At 45.1% G+C, this 19,404-nt stretch overlaps 1 protein-coding gene across 1 annotated transcript in view; it reads left to right on the forward strand.

Annotated features, from left to right (window-relative positions):
* Window positions 1–19,404, forward strand: part of CTTNBP2 (cortactin binding protein 2) — a 330,426-nt gene that overhangs the window by 284,559 nt on the left and 26,463 nt on the right. Inside the window, 1 exon segment of the mRNA XM_033959698.1 lies at window positions 2,424–2,525. Coding sequence (XP_033815589.1) covers window positions 2,424–2,525 — 102 coding nt within the window.

Here is a 19,404-nt window from a genome sequence, read left to right on the forward strand (position 1 = left end):
ATGCTTCTCACAGTCAGCTGATGAATTCGACAAATTTTTGCGATGTTTTTTTTTTTCAGTTCTGCTTGTTATTGGCCGCCCTGACTTCTCTTCATCACTGACGCTTTCTCTCCCCTCAGAAAAAAAGTTTTAATCCATTTGTACACTGCCGTTTTCTTCATGGCATTATCCCCATAAACTTGGACTAACATGTCCCTGATTTCACTTCCACTCTTGCCAAGTTTTACAAGAAATTTATTGTTTGCTCGTTGCTCTAATTCAAGCTCTGACATTCTCGCAATGGCACATAAAAACATACAGCAGCAATAATGAGCGTCACTCAGCAAGATGGCATCACACGTCGACACGAACACAGCTGTGAGACACTGATATACCAAGGTAGTGAAACCTTACAGAGCTGTTTGTACAGTGCTGCCAACTTAAGGGCGTGGCGGCAAGTTCATGAACTTAATTGTCAGTTCTCTCATGAGGACAAAATTCTGCTTCATGTGCGGATATGTGCTGGCATGTTTGTTTTCTTTGGACGTGTGCACAGTGAAGGTATCCTTATCATAGGAACTTTGGGAGCAATTCTGTACATTTATGCACCCCAATGCTAAGGGCTTAGTGCCAATTCGAAATGGCTTCTTGGTGGTGACCCGTCAAATGAGCGCAGAACAAATGAACCCCAACAATTGCACACAGGGACAAGTGCGCGCCCCGACAATTGCGTGCACGAACAAGTGTGTGCATGGACAGTTGCGGCAGTGGATACTATTTTGTCTCTTTGAGGGGGAGCTGGGGGGACCCCCTCCCACATTACACTGTAAATATTCACTTGCTATCTAGTGTTAGGGTAAAGTTTATATTATGATTATGGGAACCCTAATCATGATATAAACCTTACCCTAACACGATGTCCCTGATTTGCTGAGACTCCTCAGGCCCCGTCCCTTGGGAAGAGCTTGGCGCCTCAAGCCCCTCCCAAGGGACGGGGCCTGAGGAGTCTCAGCAAATCAGGGCCTTCCAGATTCACAGGCCGCAATTGTCCTGCGCGCACTTCTCCTTGCGTGCAATTATCTTGCGCTCATTTGTCGGTGTACCCTTCTTGGTACCAAGATTGCATTATAGAATGCATTGTAGAATGAATTAGCATAAGTGGGCATTGGCCTAAAGTTAGACACCAACAGTTACACCAGGTCAATGTCAGTTGTAACCGTTGGCACCTGATTGTGCTCTGAAGTGCACGTAACTTATAATATTCTATTAGTTGTGCGTGTATCTTCTGAGACATGCTCATGACTCGCCCACAGTCTGCCTATGTTTGTGCCCCCTTGCACTTAATGTGCTAAATGAAGTTGGAGTGTATGTTATAGAACAGCATCTGGCGTAGTTGCCAATTAATGGCGCCAAGCACATACATTAGTGCAGGGGTGTCAAAGTCCCTCCTCGAGGGCTGCAATCCAGTCGGGTTTTCAAGATTTCCCCAAGGAATATGTATGAGATCTATTAGCATACAATGAAAGCAGTGCATGCAAATAGATCTCATGCATATTCATTGGGGAAATCCTGAAAACCCGACTGGATTGCGGCCCTCGAAGAGGAACTTTGACACCCCTGCATTAGTGCTATTATTCTAGGATCTACCTGTACAATTGCAAGCAAATTCTCTATTGGCCGCCTAAAGATAGATGACGTCATCCGCTCATGCTCAGAGGTCCTCCAGACACAGCCCGGAGGTTGGGAGCATTCCAAAACCCGGACAAACTACCGGGTTTTGGAAAGTCTGTACAGGCACCCGAACAGTCCTCTAAAAAGAGGGCATGTTCGGGTTTTCCCGGGCATCTGGTAACTCTACCCATGGAAGTTGTATTATGGAGGAGTGGCCTAGTGGTTAGAGGAATTGCCTCAGCGCCCTGAGGTTGTGAGTTCAACTCCCACTACAGCTTCTTGTGACTCTGGACAAGTCACTTAACAATTCATTGCCCCAGGTCCAAAAGAAGTACCTGTCTAAAGTATGTAAACCGCTTTAGAAACATGATGGCAGATAAAGGCCAAATGGCCCAACCAGTTTGCCCTTCTACAGCATCTACTATTTCCTCTTCACACTTTCTTAATTGTAACCACAGAGAAAAGCAGTATATCAAGTCCTATCTTCTTTATTAAGGATTTAAGAGAGAAAATGTTTGTCTCTTGCTTGTTATTTATAGCATAAAGGTATTTATAATGTAGCTACACCATCTCCCCTTCTCTCACCCAGGGTAAAATTATACTGACCCTTTAACCTAAATGCTGGTTTTTGACATTAAACTCTGGAAACCCTGCATAATTTATGAAATTTATGTTAAGACATCGAATTACATTTTTCATTTTAGTCAGTCTTTCACCTGAAATGTAAAGAATGCACCTAAAATCTTGACAACTTCAGAATGACTGTATTTTAGATTGCAGATTCTAAGGATGACCTAACGATATTCAGTAACTCTCAGAATAAGCCCAGACCGTCTGCAACCGCTGTTAGTCCAAAAACACAAGTGCCAAAACAGGTAGGTGGTAGACTGTTGTAGAAAAGTTATTGAAAAAAAAATTATCAAAATTAATTGCTCATAAATTAGTAAATTCTACCTATGGCGCTGAAAATTACATGTGCATGCGCAATCTAATTGATAATGAGCCAATTAGCGACAGTAATTGGGCACTAGCAGTCAATTATTGGCAACTTTTTGAATTTATACGTGCATCTTTGCAGTCAGTATTCTATAACTCTGAAAAGGGAGTGTGGCCATAGGAGGGACATGGACAGATCAGGGGCATTCTTGAAATTTGCATGCAGTGTTAGAAGAGAATATGGCAGATTTGTGCCTAATTTAGGCCTGAGGATTTACATCAGGGTTCAATTGGTGTGATTCCTCATGCCCCCATTTGAGTGTGGATCCCAATGCCAAGTGCTGTTCTATAAATGGGAGCACTATCTCAACGGAAGAAAAAGCCTCAGGTTTTTGTGTGGGCAGAGCATAAATGCTCAAACCTCCACCAACCCACATCATCGGCAAAAAAACTTCTGAGGAGAATGTGCAAATACCACATTCACTTATTAGCATTAGTCCTGCACTAATAAGTGAATGTAGTATTTGCACATTTTCCTCAGAAGTTTTTTGCCGATGATGTGGGTGGCGGAGGTTTGAGCATTTATGCTCTGCCTAAACAAAAACCTGAGGCTTTTTCTTCCGTTGAGATAGTGCTCTCAATTCAGATAGTGGAGCATTGGTATAAATTATGTATTACCCACTTTCACCAGATTTAATATAGTATTATCACATAACATAGATACATATATTCCTTACGGTTCTGTGCAGTTCACAAACCATGAAATACTAACCAAACATAGTATGATCACAGCAAATTAATCAAAATGTTTGCCAAACAAGTATGTTTTCAACATTTATGAAAGCTAAATAGGAAGTGGAAAATGATCTGCAAGTGCTGACTTGTTTCTCCCCTGGTATGCCAACATTTTGCCAAAGAAATATTTTCTGTTTACGAATTTGAATTTGGGCAGTAGAATTTGTATTGTACGCGAGCTTGTATTGGGAGCCAGTGTGACACATACTGGTTCTGGTACCAATATACATTTCTTTGTAGTCTATTGGTCAAGGGTAGGGGGGTTTAGGTGAAGAAGTATGTTTTTATTGCTTTTCTAAAGTTGAGGAGTCCTTTAAGGGATCGGATCTATGGGGGGAAGGGGGGGGGGCAGTCGATTCCAGTGACTCGGTATGAAGTGGGAGTAGTTGAAGGGCATGACCAGGGGGAATTTTGAGACATATTTCATCCTGGGAGCAGAGGTTCCAGTTCAGCACATACGGAGGGAGCTTAGTCAGCGGTTCCAGTCACGAAAGGGCCATTTTTTTCACATTATAGTGGTTTTAGTTATAGTATGTTACATTGCAGTGTCAAGATAAATATAGTAAAGACAACTATAATAAAGACATCTTCAGCGTGACTATCCAAATGTAGAGAAAAAGAGACTTCAGGAATTAAAGTGCCCATACACCTCAGAGCAACATAGGCCATACAATTGGGCATCTGAAAGTCATAAGTCTCTAAAAAAAACCAAAACCCTCTACATCTATTAAATATCCAGTAGTGAAATCTTCATATCTTGATGCAAAAATGTACATATAAACATATAAGAACAAAGGATAAAATTCAAGTTAAACAAAACTGGTTCATAAACCAGGAGAATAACTGTACTTAACTTTCCCAATTCAGCTGCATAATTAGCCAATGCAGTTTCTTTAGCCAGACCCGACAGCGGCCCTGTTTCACATCTCAGCTGTTTCAAGGGCACTGTGTGTGTGTATGCTGGGTCTTCTGTGTATTTGTATACGTGTGTGTATGCTAGGTCTTGTGTGTGTATGTATGCTGGGTATTTTTGTGTGTGTGTGCTGGGTCTTTTTTTTGTGTGAGTGTGTGTGTATATATGCTGGGTCTTGTGTGTGTATGTTTGCTGGGTCTTTCCTGTTTTTATATGGAGTTCCTTTTATTGCAGATGTTTTTATAATTATAACCACTTAGACCAGTCAAATGATCAAGGAGTATATCAAAGTTAAATAAACATAAAGCACCTGGAGCAATAAGGGCTATCGGGGTGGTAGACAGGTGAGTATAGTGGGTTTGGGGGGAGTTTTGAAGGGCTCACCCCACATTATAAGGGGGTTATGGTGAAATGTACATCTGGCACCCTTTATGTGAAGTTCACAGCAGTGATCTCTAAAGTGCCCCACTGCTGTATTGGTATATTTATGTGGCCAGTCAGTTACAATTCTGGCCCCTCCCAAGTCCAAATGGCTTGAGTTTGAATGTTTTGAACTTGGACGTTTCTGTGGTTGAAAATGCCTAAAAAAGCTAAACATCCTAATGTCGGACAGCCTACTAAAGTCAAGTCAAGGAAAAACTCCAGTTTAATAATGATCTCCGAATTCATTCATAAGGAGAAGTTTAGATACTCGATCCTCAGAGGGTCAAATTACCCAATAGTTCAAGTGAGCGGAGCTCACCGAACCCGATCTTCACAGGATCCAAATGTATCTTTTTTATCATTTATATATATATACTTTTTTATCACTTTTTCTTGTCCATAGAAAATAAATGTAGAGTATTTTTTACTTAGCTTTTTTAATTTTTAAAGGGGAGCGCCTCCAACCAACATGTCCATGTTTCACACGCTTTCCTCAGGGTCGAGGCTCCCTAATATATTCATGCACTCAGTAGAAATCGCTCCATTCGAGTAAATTTCATGCTAGTCGGCAATTATCAAAACAAATTTGGACTTCTAGTGATTGATAACCTGTTTTTCACAACATGACCTTGTCATGTTTGGTGGGGGCCCCCAGGAGCTGCCCTGTTTGACTCCCCGCCCCCAAGGCCTGTGTTAATTTAATTTGAGTTGAACATTTAACATGTTAATAATAATAATAATAATAATTTATTTTCTTATATACCGCCCAACCAGCAGTTCTGGGCAGTTCACAATAGAAAAAACTGAATCATTTCAGCAAAAAGTACAATTTCGTAATAACAATTTCATAATAACACTGCTACATACATCAATCAAATATGACATTGGTTAAAATATAGTTCCAAACTATTATTATTAATTAAACATAAGATAAAAAAATTTATAAAAACATAAAACACCTCATCATGAATATAAAATCAACATTCTTGTTTATCAAATTATTTAGTTTTTAATGATTTCCTAAATGTAAAGGAAGAATAGGTTTGGGCCATCAACGGATTTAACCAGGAGTTCATCTACCCAGCTGGATATTCCAGTGTCCTCTCCAAAAAAGTCTTGTAACGGCAGGCCCTTAGGGTAGGGAAGATGAACATACCTGAGTTTCTGGTACATTTTGAATAAGACAATTTCAAATAGGAAACCAGATAAGAGGGCAATAATCCAAAAAGTGCCTTATAACAAATACATCCAAACCTAAAGAGCATCGTTGCCCCAAATGGCAGCCAGTGCAACTTAGCATAAAACGGACTGACATGATCATATTTTTTAAGACCAAAAATCAGACGAACAGCAGCATTCTGAACTAATCGGAGTCTTGATAAAGTCTTTTTAGGTAACCCCAAATAAACAATATTACAATAATCCAAAGTGGACAGAACAGTAGATCGGACCAACAACCAGAACGTCTCCATGTCAAAGAACTTCTTAATGGTCCTAAATTTCCACAATATTGCATAACTTTTTTTAATTAACAGATCTGTATGCTTCCTAAAATTTAAGCTACAATCCAAAGTTATTCCCAAAATTTTCAAATTTGGCACTATCTCAAAACTGTGACCCTTCAATTGAATAGTTGTTTCCTGAATTTTTTCATTAGGGCTTGGTAAAAAAAAATCTTGGTGTTTTCAGGATTAAACTTCAATCTGACCTGTGACATCCACTGTTCTACCTTTTCCAAAATATTAGAAATTTGAGTAATCAGCTCCTTCGAGATAACGTTGCAAGGTAACAATATGGTGATATCATCTTCATAAATATAGAGCATTACATCTAGACTTTGAAGTAAATATACTAGAGGAACTAAATAAATATTAAACGTTGGAGATAAAGGAGAAAACCCTGTGGGACTCCACATGAATTTTTCCATGAAGAAGAAGAATTATTCTCAGTAAACACTTCGTATGTTCTTTGCATTAATTGTTCAGCCCTAATAAATAGCCATTTGCTTCTGTGAATGGGCCATCTGAAAGTTGTCCTTGCAAAAAGAGCTACAAACGCACATTGTTCCATAATAAATAGAGTTTCATCCACATTAAAAGGAGGCACTCAGGAGAAAGGGGAGGGAGTCTATTATGGTGAAAGGAAGCATGGATGTAGAGTGCATTTTCAACACATATAGGTTAAGTAAAATGCGCTGGCAGAAAAAGCAGCTGCAAATGCCTGTGAGTTCCCTGTGCTTGTGATAAATCTCAAGGTGAAAGTAGACATCTGTTTTGAAATTTGTGGCAAAGTCTGTGCTTTGCAGTTACCTGCAGGCTTTGTGCCTGGGCGGATAGTTTGACAATAAACCAGGGTGGGTTTCAGCGCTCCTCGCTCACACTGCATGACCTTTATGACGTAAGGGGAAGGGCGGATATCCACCGTGCTTGTAAACCATAGCCTGAGCTCTTTACGCAATGACTGCTCTTTCATGTACCTTAAACCACATGTTTGCTTTTTTTTTTCCCCCACTTTGATTGACAATATAAGACTCTTAAACAAATGAGGCATTATTCTCTGGGTTCAGTGTTGAACTTCCACATTCTCTGCACTTTCAGTTGGTCATTTGGCTTTTTTCATGTCTCCTGGTTATTGCTTATATTGTTTCCTCATCTCCCTGTGCTTTGTTCAATAAAACAAAGCAATGTTGAGCGTGTAAAGCCTATATTTGGATGAGTGCTTCACAGTGCTCCATCCGCCACTAGCAAATTGCCAAGGTAAACAGATATTAAGAGCGTTTCCCATGGAAGGAGTTAGTTAGTTTGCAGCTCATTTAAAACTTTCTTAATATTTTTTTAGTCTAACACATTCTGTGCCTAGCTGAGAAGTGCTGGTGTTTCAATAATTAAAATCTTCTGATAATCATAGGCCATAATGAGGTACTTTTACTAAACCATGCTAAAAAAAAAAAAAGTGGCCCGTGCTATTTTTAGTGTGTGGGTTTCTCACTTTTAGCGTGGCTGTAAAATGACGGTACACTAATTTCCCAATTAGTGCTTAGCCATTACCATAAGCCTCTTTCGCCACCTATTTACTAGGCTGTAAGGCAGGGGTGCCCAATACGTCGATCGCGATCAACCGGTTGCTCAGGAAGGCAACGTGAGTCAATCGCGGGCTCCGTGATAGACTTGTATTCCTGTCCTGATCTACTGGGCCGATCAGCCTTTCTCTCCAGTGTTCTCCCTAGGGCCTTTTAGCTGGGCGATCCGCCCAGCTGTCATCTGCTGCTGCCGCCGCTGCTGAACATTAAAAAAACCCCAAAAAACACGGCTTGGAGATTTCAGCCCATAGCGAACTTATGCTCCAGGGCTCTAACTGTGCATGCCGGCTTCCCTTCTCTTCCCTCTAAAACCGGAAGTTATGTCCGGGGGAAGAGAGGGGGAGAAAGGAAGCCAGCATGCACATGTTGAGAGCCCTGAAGCAAGCGTTCGCTACGGGCTAAGGCGGGAGACAGGTTAGTGAAGCATTTGCTCTTCTTGCTGCCGGGTCCTGCCTACTTTCTGTTTCTGCGAAGGCAGGACCCGGCAGCATTTCCCCCAATAGGTCGATCGCGATCTTGGGCCGATCAGCCTTCCTCTCCCCGACGGCAGAATTGACGTCGGGGAGAGGAATGCTGGTCGGCCGAAGCAGGGAGAGCTTGGGGCGCCGTCGGCTTTCGGGCCTGTTATTGGTGGCGGTTTTGGTCCTGGTCCCCGATGGCGATGGCAGTGGCAGTGGCTTGGGGGAGGGCAAGGAGAAAGAAAGAAAAAGGGCAGGCAGGGAGACAGAAGGAAAGAAGAGAAACAGAAAAAAAAGAAAGGGAGGCAGAGAGAAAGAAAGGGCAGGGAGAGAGGAAGGAAAAGTTCAGGGAGGGAATGAGGTCTAGAGGAGAGGAAGCATACAGGCTAAAAGAAGGGAAGAAAGATTGGATGCACAGTCAGAAGACGAAAGTGCAACCAGAGACTCATGAAATCACCAGACAAGTTAGGAAAAATTATTTTATTTTAAATTTAGTGATCAAAATGTGTCTGAATTTATATCTGCTGTCTATATTTTACACTAAGGTCCCCTTTTACTAAACCGCAATAGAGGTTTTTAGCACAGGGAGCCTATGAGCGCCAAGAGCAGCGCTGGGCATTCAGCGCAACTCCCTGCGCTAAAAACTGCTATCGTGGTTTAGTAAAAAGGGAGGGGGGGTATATTTGTCTATTTTTGTATGGTTGTTACTGAGGTGATAGTGCATAGAGTCATCTGCTTTGACCTCTTTGAAAAACCCTGGAATAGGAATGATAATTAACATTTTCTATGCGTACAGTGTGCTTTGTGTTTTTTTTAATTTTATTGTTGGTAGATCATTTTGACTTGGTCATTTTAAAAGTATCTCGCAAGCCCAAAAAGTGTGGGCACCCCTACTGTAAGGGCTAATCGATTAGTGCAGGATACGCCTACTATCTGCCTACAAACATGCCTCTCCGCTAAAAACTAAAAGCAATGGTCAGACCACACTTGGAATACTGTGCCCAACATTGGTCTCCCAACCTAAGGAAGGATATAAAACTGCTGGAGAGGGTACAGAGACGAGCAACAAAGCTAGTAAAAGTTCAACTTGGAATAAAAGGAACGACTTAAGAGATTGGGATTGTTCTCCCTTGAGAAAAGGAGACTGCGAGGGGATATGATCGAGACCTTCAAAATAATAATGGGAATCGACAAAATAGAGCAGGAAAAACAATTATTTACAATGTCCAATGTGACACGGATAAGAGGACATGGACTGAAGCTAAGGGGGGACAAGTCCAGGACAAATATCAGGAAATTCTGCTTCACGCAACAAGTGGTGGACACCTGGAATGCTCTCCCAGAGGAGGTTATTGCGGAATCCACTGTTCTAGGATTTAAAAGCAAACTAGATGCACATCTCCTTATCAGAGGCATAGAGGGTTATGGGTGACTTAATTTACGCCAGGTGTACACCTGGCAGGGCCTCCGTGTGTGCGGATTGCCGGACTTGATGGACCAAAGTCTGATCCGGTGATGGCAGTTCTTATGTTCACAGTGCACAGTAATTTCAGAATAACCTTGGGACACCTGAGCATGTCCTACTAGTACAGTAGATGTACACAGCACTGTACACATTATATGCAGCTACTTTCTCTGTCCTGAGAGTGTGGCGCAGTGGTTAAAGCAAATCCAACACAAGCCCTTCGAAAAACCAAAATAATACAACCACACTTTCGACCTGGTTTTCAGCACAGTATACCTAATCATGAAAAACCAATGGAATCTATGAAGAGAAGTCCTCGTGTTATTGCAGACACAGGGTTCCAAAGCCAAGACCGGATAGCCCACAACCAGCACTTCAACAACGCTTCTTCTATGAAAATTATCAAGAGGAAGAAAAAACCTCAGATCCCCCCCTCCACCAAACTGATGAACTCAAGTTATAAACAGGTGGAGATTTACCGGGGTAAAGTGAAATCACTAGCATAAAAAACCTCCTTGGTAATTTTTCAATAAAAACAAAAGCCTTGTGTAATGCAAGTGGACTAGAATCCGCTTTGTATTGGAACCACTGTGTCTGGAAATAACTTAAAGAGCAAAATCCCACTGGAAAGACAGAGAGACACACACTGCACATCGACGATGGCCAGTGTTTCGCTAATCATAAGCTGCCTCAGGATGTAGAGCGGCGGTGAATCTCTCACCACGACTCCATGGTAAGACATGGCAGCTCCCCGAACACCAGTGGTTAAAGCTACAACCTCAGCACCCTGAGGTTGTGGGTTCAAACCCACGCTGCTCCTTGTGACCCTGGGCAAGTCACTTAATCCCTCCATTGCCATAGGTAGATTGTGAGCCCGCCAGGACAGACAGGGGAAAATGCTTGAGTACCTGAATAAATTCATGTAAACCGTTCTGAGCTCCCTTGGGAGAATGGTATAGAAATTGAATAAATAATTCCTTTTATCAATCTGCATTAGGGTCTTCTATCACCGGCCGCTGCAGTAAAAGCTCCAACACTCATAGGAATTCTGTGAGCGTCGGAACATTTACCAAAGCAGCCAGCAATAAAAAAAAAAACCTTAACGCGACATGATAAAAGGAAGCCATTGTGAGCCCTCTCAGGACAGAAAGTAGCTGCATATAATGTGTACAGTGCTGTGTACATCTACTGTACTAGTAGGATATGCTCAGGTATCCCAAGGTGGTTCTGAAATCACTGTGCACTGTGCTTTTATTTTTTAGCGGGGAGGCATGTTTGGAGGCAGAGAGTAGGCGTACCCTGCACTAATCGATTAGCAAAGCTATATCACCATGCACTAGCCCAGTGATTCCCAACCCTGTCCTGGAGGAACACCAGGCCAATCGGGTTTTCAGGCTAGCCCTAATGAATATGCATGAGAGAGATTTGCATATGATGGAAGTGATAGGCATGCAAATTTGCTTCATGCATATTCATTAGGGCTAGCCTGAAAACCCGATTGGCCTGGTGTTCCTCCAGGACAGGGTTGGGAACCACTGCTCTAGGGCAGTGATTCCCAACCCTGTCCTGGAGGAACACCAGGCCAATCGGGTTTTCAGGCTAGCCCTAATGAATATGCATGAGAGAGATTTGCATATGATGGAAGTGATAGGCATGCAAATTTGCTTCATGCATATTCATTAGGGCTAGCCTGAAAACCCGATTGGCCTGGTGTTCCTCCAGGACAGGGTTGGGAACCACTGCTCTAGGGCAGTGATTCCCAACCCTGTCCTGGAGGAACACCAGGCCAATCGGGTTTTCAGGCTAGCCCTAATGAATATGCATGAGAGAGATTTGCATATGATGGAAGTGATAGGCATGCAAATTTGCTTCATGCATATTCATTAGGGCTAGCCTGAAAACCCGATTGGCCTGGTGTTCCTCCAGGACAGGGTTGGGAACCACTGCTCTAGGGCAGTGATTCCCAACCCTGTCCTGGAGGAACACCAGGCCAATCGGGTTTTCAGGCTAGCCCTAATGAATATGCATGAGAGAGATTTGCATATGATGGAAGTGATAGGCATGCAAATTTGCTTCATGCATATTCATTAGGGCTAGCCTGAAAACCCGATTGGCCTGGTGTTCCTCCAGGACAGGGTTGGGAACCACTGCTCTAGGGCAGTGATTCCCAACCCTGTCCTGGAGGAACACCAGGCCAATCGGGTTTTCAGGCTAGCCCTAATGAATATGCATGAGAGAGATTTGCATATGATGGAAGTGATAGGCATGCAAATTTGCTTCATGCATATTCATTAGGGCTAGCCTGAAAACCCGATTGGCCTGGTGTTCCTCCAGGACAGGGTTGGGAACCACTGCTCTAGGGCAGTGATTCCCAACCCTGTCCTGGAGGAACACCAGGCCAATCGGGTTTTCAGGCTAGCCCTAATGAATATGCATGAGAGAGATTTGCATATGATGGAAGTGATAGGCATGCAAATTTGCTTCATGCATATTCATTAGGGCTAGCCTGAAAACCCGATTGGCCTGGTGTTCCTCCAGGACAGGGTTGGGAACCACTGCTCTAGGGCAGTGATTCCCAACCCTGTCCTGGAGGAACACCAGGCCAATCGGGTTTTCAGGCTAGCCCTAATGAATATGCATGAGAGAGATTTGCATATGATGGAAGTGATAGGCATGCAAATTTGCTTCATGCATATTCATTAGGGCTAGCCTGAAAACCCGATTGGCCTGGTGTTCCTCCAGGACAGGGTTGGGAACCACTGCTCTAGGGCAGTGATTCCCAACCCTGTCCTGGAGGAACACCAGGCCAATCGGGTTTTCAGGCTAGCCCTAATGAATATGCATGAGAGAGATTTGCATATGATGGAAGTGATAGGCATGCAAATTTGCTTCATGCATATTCATTAGGGCTAGCCTGAAAACCCGATTGGCCTGGTGTTCCTCCAGGACAGGGTTGGGAACCACTGCTCTAGGGCAGTGATTCCCAACCCTGTCCTGGAGGAACACCAGGCCAATCGGGTTTTCAGGCTAGCCCTAATGAATATGCATGAGAGAGATTTGCATATGATGGAAGTGATAGGCATGCAAATTTGCTTCATGCATATTCATTAGGGCTAGCCTGAAAACCCGATTGGCCTGGTGTTCCTCCAGGACAGGGTTGGGAACCACTGCTCTAGGGCAGTGATTCCCAACCCTGTCCTGGAGGAACACCAGGCCAATCGGGTTTTCAGGCTAGCCCTAATGAATATGCATGAGAGAGATTTGCATATGATGGAAGTGATAGGCATGCAAATTTGCTTCATGCATATTCATTAGGGCTAGCCTGAAAACCCGATTGGCCTGGTGTTCCTCCAGGACAGGGTTGGGAACCACTGCTCTAGGGCAGTGATTCCCAACCCTGTCCTGGAGGAACACCAGGCCAATCGGGTTTTCAGGCTAGCCCTAATGAATATGCATGAGAGAGATTTGCATATGATGGAAGTGATAGGCATGCAAATTTGCTTCATGCATATTCATTAGGGCTAGCCTGAAAACCCGATTGGCCTGGTGTTCCTCCAGGACAGGGTTGGGAACCACTGCTCTAGGGCAGTGATTCCCAACCCTGTCCTGGAGGAACACCAGGCCAATCGGGTTTTCAGGCTAGCCCTAATGAATATGCATGAGAGAGATTTGCATATGATGGAAGTGATAGGCATGCAAATTTGCTTCATGCATATTCATTAGGGCTAGCCTGAAAACCCGATTGGCCTGGTGTTCCTCCAGGACAGGGTTGGGAACCACTGCTCTAGGGCAGTGATTCCCAACCCTGTCCTGGAGGAACACCAGGCCAATCGGGTTTTCAGGCTAGCCCTAATGAATATGCATGAGAGAGATTTGCATATGATGGAAGTGATAGGCATGCAAATTTGCTTCATGCATATTCATTAGGGCTAGCCTGAAAACCCGATTGGCCTGGTGTTCCTCCAGGACAGGGTTGGGAACCACTGCTCTAGGGCAGTGATTCCCAACCCTGTCCTGGAGGAACACCAGGCCAATCGGGTTTTCAGGCTAGCCCTAATGAATATGCATGAGAGAGATTTGCATATGATGGAAGTGATAGGCATGCAAATTTGCTTCATGCATATTCATTAGGGCTAGCCTGAAAACCCGATTGGCCTGGTGTTCCTCCAGGACAGGGTTGGGAACCACTGCTCTAGGGCAGTGATTCCCAACCCTGTCCTGGAGGAACACCAGGCCAATCGGGTTTTCAGGCTAGCCCTAATGAATATGCATGAGAGAGATTTGCATATGATGGAAGTGATAGGCATGCAAATTTGCTTCATGCATATTCATTAGGGCTAGCCTGAAAACCCGATTGGCCTGGTGTTCCTCCAGGACAGGGTTGGGAACCACTGCTCTAGGGCAGTGATTCCCAACCCTGTCCTGGAGGAACACCAGGCCAATCGGGTTTTCAGGCTAGCCCTAATGAATATGCATGAGAGAGATTTGCATATGATGGAAGTGATAGGCATGCAAATTTGCTTCATGCATATTCATTAGGGCTAGCCTGAAAACCCGATTGGCCTGGTGTTCCTCCAGGACAGGGTTGGGAACCACTGCTCTAGGGCAGTGATTCCCAACCCTGTCCTGGAGGAACACCAGGCCAATCGGGTTTTCAGGCTAGCCCTAATGAATATGCATGAGAGAGATTTGCATATGATGGAAGTGATAGGCATGCAAATTTGCTTCATGCATATTCATTAGGGCTAGCCTGAAAACCCGATTGGCCTGGTGTTCCTCCAGGACAGGGTTGGGAACCACTGCTCTAGGGCAGTGATTCCCAACCCTGTCCTGGAGGAACACCAGGCCAATCGGGTTTTCAGGCTAGCCCTAATGAATATGCATGAGAGAGATTTGCATATGATGGAAGTGATAGGCATGCAAATTTGCTTCATGCATATTCATTAGGGCTAGCCTGAAAACCCGATTGGCCTGGTGTTCCTCCAGGACAGGGTTGGGAACCACTGCTCTAGGGCAGTGATTCCCAACCCTGTCCTGGAGGAACACCAGGCCAATCGGGTTTTCAGGCTAGCCCTAATGAATATGCATGAGAGAGATTTGCATATGATGGAAGTGATAGGCATGCAAATTTGCTTCATGCATATTCATTAGGGCTAGCCTGAAAACCCGATTGGCCTGGTGTTCCTCCAGGACAGGGTTGGGAACCACTGCTCTAGGGCAGTGATTCCCAACCCTGTCCTGGAGGAACACCAGGCCAATCGGGTTTTCAGGCTAGCCCTAATGAATATGCATGAGAGAGATTTGCATATGATGGAAGTGATAGGCATGCAAATTTGCTTCATGCATATTCATTAGGGCTAGCCTGAAAACCCGATTGGCCTGGTGTTCCTCCAGGACAGGGTTGGGAACCACTGCTCTAGGGCAGTGATTCCCAACCCTGTCCTGGAGGAACACCAGGCCAATCGGGTTTTCAGGCTAGCCCTAATGAATATGCATGAGAGAGATTTGCATATGATGGAAGTGATAGGCATGCAAATTTGCTTCATGCATATTCATTAGGGCTAGCCTGAAAACCCGATTGGCCTGGTGTTCCTCCAGGACAGGGTTGGGAACCACTGCTCTAGGGCAGTGATTCCCAACCCTGTCCTGGAGGAACACCAGGCCAATCGGGTTTTCAGGCTAGCCCTAATGAATATGCATGAGAGAGATTTGCATATGATGGAAGTGATAGGCATGCAAATTTGCTTCATGCATATTCATTAGGGCTAGCCTGAAAACCCGATTGGCCTGGTGTTCCTCCAGGACAGGGTTGGGAACCACTGCTCTAGGGCAGTGATTCCCAACCCTGTCCTGGAGGAACACCAGGCCAATCGGGTTTTCAGGCTAGCCCTAATGAATATGCATGAGAGAGATTTGCATATGATGGAAGTGATAGGCATGCAAATTTGCTTCATGCATATTCATTAGGGCTAGCCTGAAAACCCGATTGGCCTGGTGTTCCTCCAGGACAGGGTTGGGAACCACTGCTCTAGGGCAGTGATTCCCAACCCTGTCCTGGAGGAACACCAGGCCAATCGGGTTTTCAGGCTAGCCCTAATGAATATGCATGAGAGAGATTTGCATATGATGGAAGTGATAGGCATGCAAATTTGCTTCATGCATATTCATTAGGGCTAGCCTGAAAACCCGATTGGCCTGGTGTTCCTCCAGGACAGGGTTGGGAACCACTGCTCTAGGGCAGTGATTCCCAACCCTGTCCTGGAGGAACACCAGGCCAATCGGGTTTTCAGGCTAGCCCTAATGAATATGCATGAGAGAGATTTGCATATGATGGAAGTGATAGGCATGCAAATTTGCTTCATGCATATTCATTAGGGCTAGCCTGAAAACCCGATTGGCCTGGTGTTCCTCCAGGACAGGGTTGGGAACCACTGCTCTAGGGCAGTGATTCCCAACCCTGTCCTGGAGGAACACCAGGCCAATCGGGTTTTCAGGCTAGCCCTAATGAATATGCATGAGAGAGATTTGCATATGATGGAAGTGATAGGCATGCAAATTTGCTTCATGCATATTCATTAGGGCTAGCCTGAAAACCCGATTGGCCTGGTGTTCCTCCAGGACAGGGTTGGGAACCACTGCTCTAGGGCAGTGATTCCCAACCCTGTCCTGGAGGAACACCAGGCCAATCGGGTTTTCAGGCTAGCCCTAATGAATATGCATGAGAGAGATTTGCATATGATGGAAGTGATAGGCATGCAAATTTGCTTCATGCATATTCATTAGGGCTAGCCTGAAAACCCGATTGGCCTGGTGTTCCTCCAGGACAGGGTTGGGAACCACTGCTCTAGGGCAGTGATTCCCAACCCTGTCCTGGAGGAACACCAGGCCAATCGGGTTTTCAGGCTAGCCCTAATGAATATGCATGAGAGAGATTTGCATATGATGGAAGTGATAGGCATGCAAATTTGCTTCATGCATATTCATTAGGGCTAGCCTGAAAACCCGATTGGCCTGGTGTTCCTCCAGGACAGGGTTGGGAACCACTGCTCTAGGGCAGTGATTCCCAACCCTGTCCTGGAGGAACACCAGGCCAATCGGGTTTTCAGGCTAGCCCTAATGAATATGCATGAGAGAGATTTGCATATGATGGAAGTGATAGGCATGCAAATTTGCTTCATGCATATTCATTAGGGCTAGCCTGAAAACCCGATTGGCCTGGTGTTCCTCCAGGACAGGGTTGGGAACCACTGCTCTAGGGCAGTGATTCCCAACCCTGTCCTGGAGGAACACCAGGCCAATCGGGTTTTCAGGCTAGCCCTAATGAATATGCATGAGAGATATTTGCATATGATGGAAGTGATAGGCATGCAAATTTGCTTCATGCATATTCATTAGGGCTAGCCTGAAAACCCGATTGGCCTGGTGTTCCTCCAGGACAGGGTTGGGAACCACTGCTCTAGGGCAGTGATTCCCAACCCTGTCCTGGAGGAACACCAGGCCAATCGGGTTTTCAGGCTAGCCCTAATGAATATGCATGAGAGAGATTTGCATATGATGGAAGTGATAGGCATGCAAATTTGCTTCATGCATATTCATTAGGGCTAGCCTGAAAACCCGATTGGCCTGGTGTTCCTCCAGGACAGGGTTGGGAACCACTGCTCTAGGGCAGTGATTCCCAACCCTGTCCTGGAGGAACACCAGGCCAATCGGGTTTTCAGGCTAGCCCTAATGAATATGCATGAGAGAGATTTGCATATGATGGAAGTGATAGGCATGCAAATTTGCTTCATGCATATTCATTAGGGCTAGCCTGAAAACCCGATTGGCCTGGTGTTCCTCCAGGACAGGGTTGGGAACCACTGCTCTAGGGCAGTGATTCCCAACCCTGTCCTGGAGGAACACCAGGCCAATCGGGTTTTCAGGCTAGCCCTAATGAATATGCATGAGAGAGATTTGCATATGATGGAAGTGATAGGCATGCAAATTTGCTTCATGCATATTCATTAGGGCTAGCCTGAAAACCCGATTGGCCTGGTGTTCCTCCAGGACAGGGTTGGGAACCACTGCTCTAGGGCAGTGATTCCCAACCCTGTCCTGGAGGAACACCAGGCCAATCGGGTTTTCAGGCTAGCCCTAATGAATATGCATGAGAGAGATTTGCATATGATGGAAGTGATAGGCATGCAAATTTGCTTCATGCATATTCATTAGGGCTAGCCTGAAAACCCGATTGGCCTGGTGTTCCTCCAGGACAGGGTTGGGAACCACTGCTCTAGGGCAGTGATTCCCAACCCTGTCCTGGAGGAACACCAGGCCAATCGGGTTTTCAGGCTAGCCCTAATGAATATGCATGAGAGAGATTTGCATATGATGGAAGTGATAGGCATGCAAATTTGCTTCATGCATATTCATTAGGGCTAGCCTGAAAACCCGATTGGCCTGGTGTTCCTCCAGGACAGGGTTGGGAACCACTGCTCTAGGGCAGTGATTCCCAACCCTGTCCTGGAGGAACACCAGGCCAATCGGGTTTTCAGGCTAGCCCTAATGAATATGCATGAGAGAGATTTGCATATGATGGAAGTGATAGGCATGCAAATTTGCTTCATGCATATTCATTAGGGCTAGCCTGAAAACCCGATTGGCCTGGTGTTCCTCCAGGACAGGGTTGGGAACCACTGCTCTAGGGCAGTGATTCCCAACCCTGTCCTGGAGGAACACCAGGCCAATCGGGTTTTCAGGCTAGCCCTAATGAATATGCATGAGAGAGATTTGCATATGATGGAAGTGATAGGCATGCAAATTTGCTTCATGCATATTCATTAGGGCTAGCCTGAAAACCCGATTGGCCTGGTGTTCCTCCAGGACAGGGTTGGGAACCACTGCTCTAGGGCAGTGATTCCCAACCCTGTCCTGGAGGAACACCAGGCCAATCGGGTTTTCAGGCTAGCCCTAATGAATATGCATGAGAGAGATTTGCATATGATGGAAGTGATAGGCATGCAAATTTGCTTCATGCATATTCATTAGGGCTAGCCTGAAAACCCGATTGGCCTGGTGTTCCTCCAGGACAGGGTTGGGAACCACTGCTCTAGGGCAGTGATTCCCAACCCTGTCCTGGAGGAACACCAGGCCAATCGGGTTTTCAGGCTAGCCCTAATGAATATGCATGAGAGAGATTTGCATATGATGGAAGTGATAGGCATGCAAATTTGCTTCATGCATATTCATTAGGGCTAGCCTGAAAACCCGATTGGCCTGGTGTTCCTCCAGGACAGGGTTGGGAACCACTGCTCTAGGGCAGTGATTCCCAACCCTGTCCTGGAGGAACACCAGGCCAATCGGGTTTTCAGGCTAGCCCTAATGAATATGCATGAGAGAGATTTGCATATGATGGAAGTGATAGGCATGCAAATTTGCTTCATGCATATTCATTAGGGCTAGCCTGAAAACCCGATTGGCCTGGTGTTCCTCCAGGACAGGGTTGGGAACCACTGCTCTAGGGCAGTGATTCCCAACCCTGTCCTGGAGGAACACCAGGCCAATCGGGTTTTCAGGCTAGCCCTAATGAATATGCATGAGAGAGATTTGCATATGATGGAAGTGATAGGCATGCAAATTTGCTTCATGCATATTCATTAGGGCTAGCCTGAAAACCCGATTGGCCTGGTGTTCCTCCAGGACAGGG

The sequence above is a fragment of the Geotrypetes seraphini genome, chromosome 9 (assembly GCF_902459505.1).
Source record: "Geotrypetes seraphini chromosome 9, aGeoSer1.1, whole genome shotgun sequence".
NCBI lineage: Eukaryota > Metazoa > Chordata > Amphibia > Gymnophiona > Dermophiidae > Geotrypetes > Geotrypetes seraphini.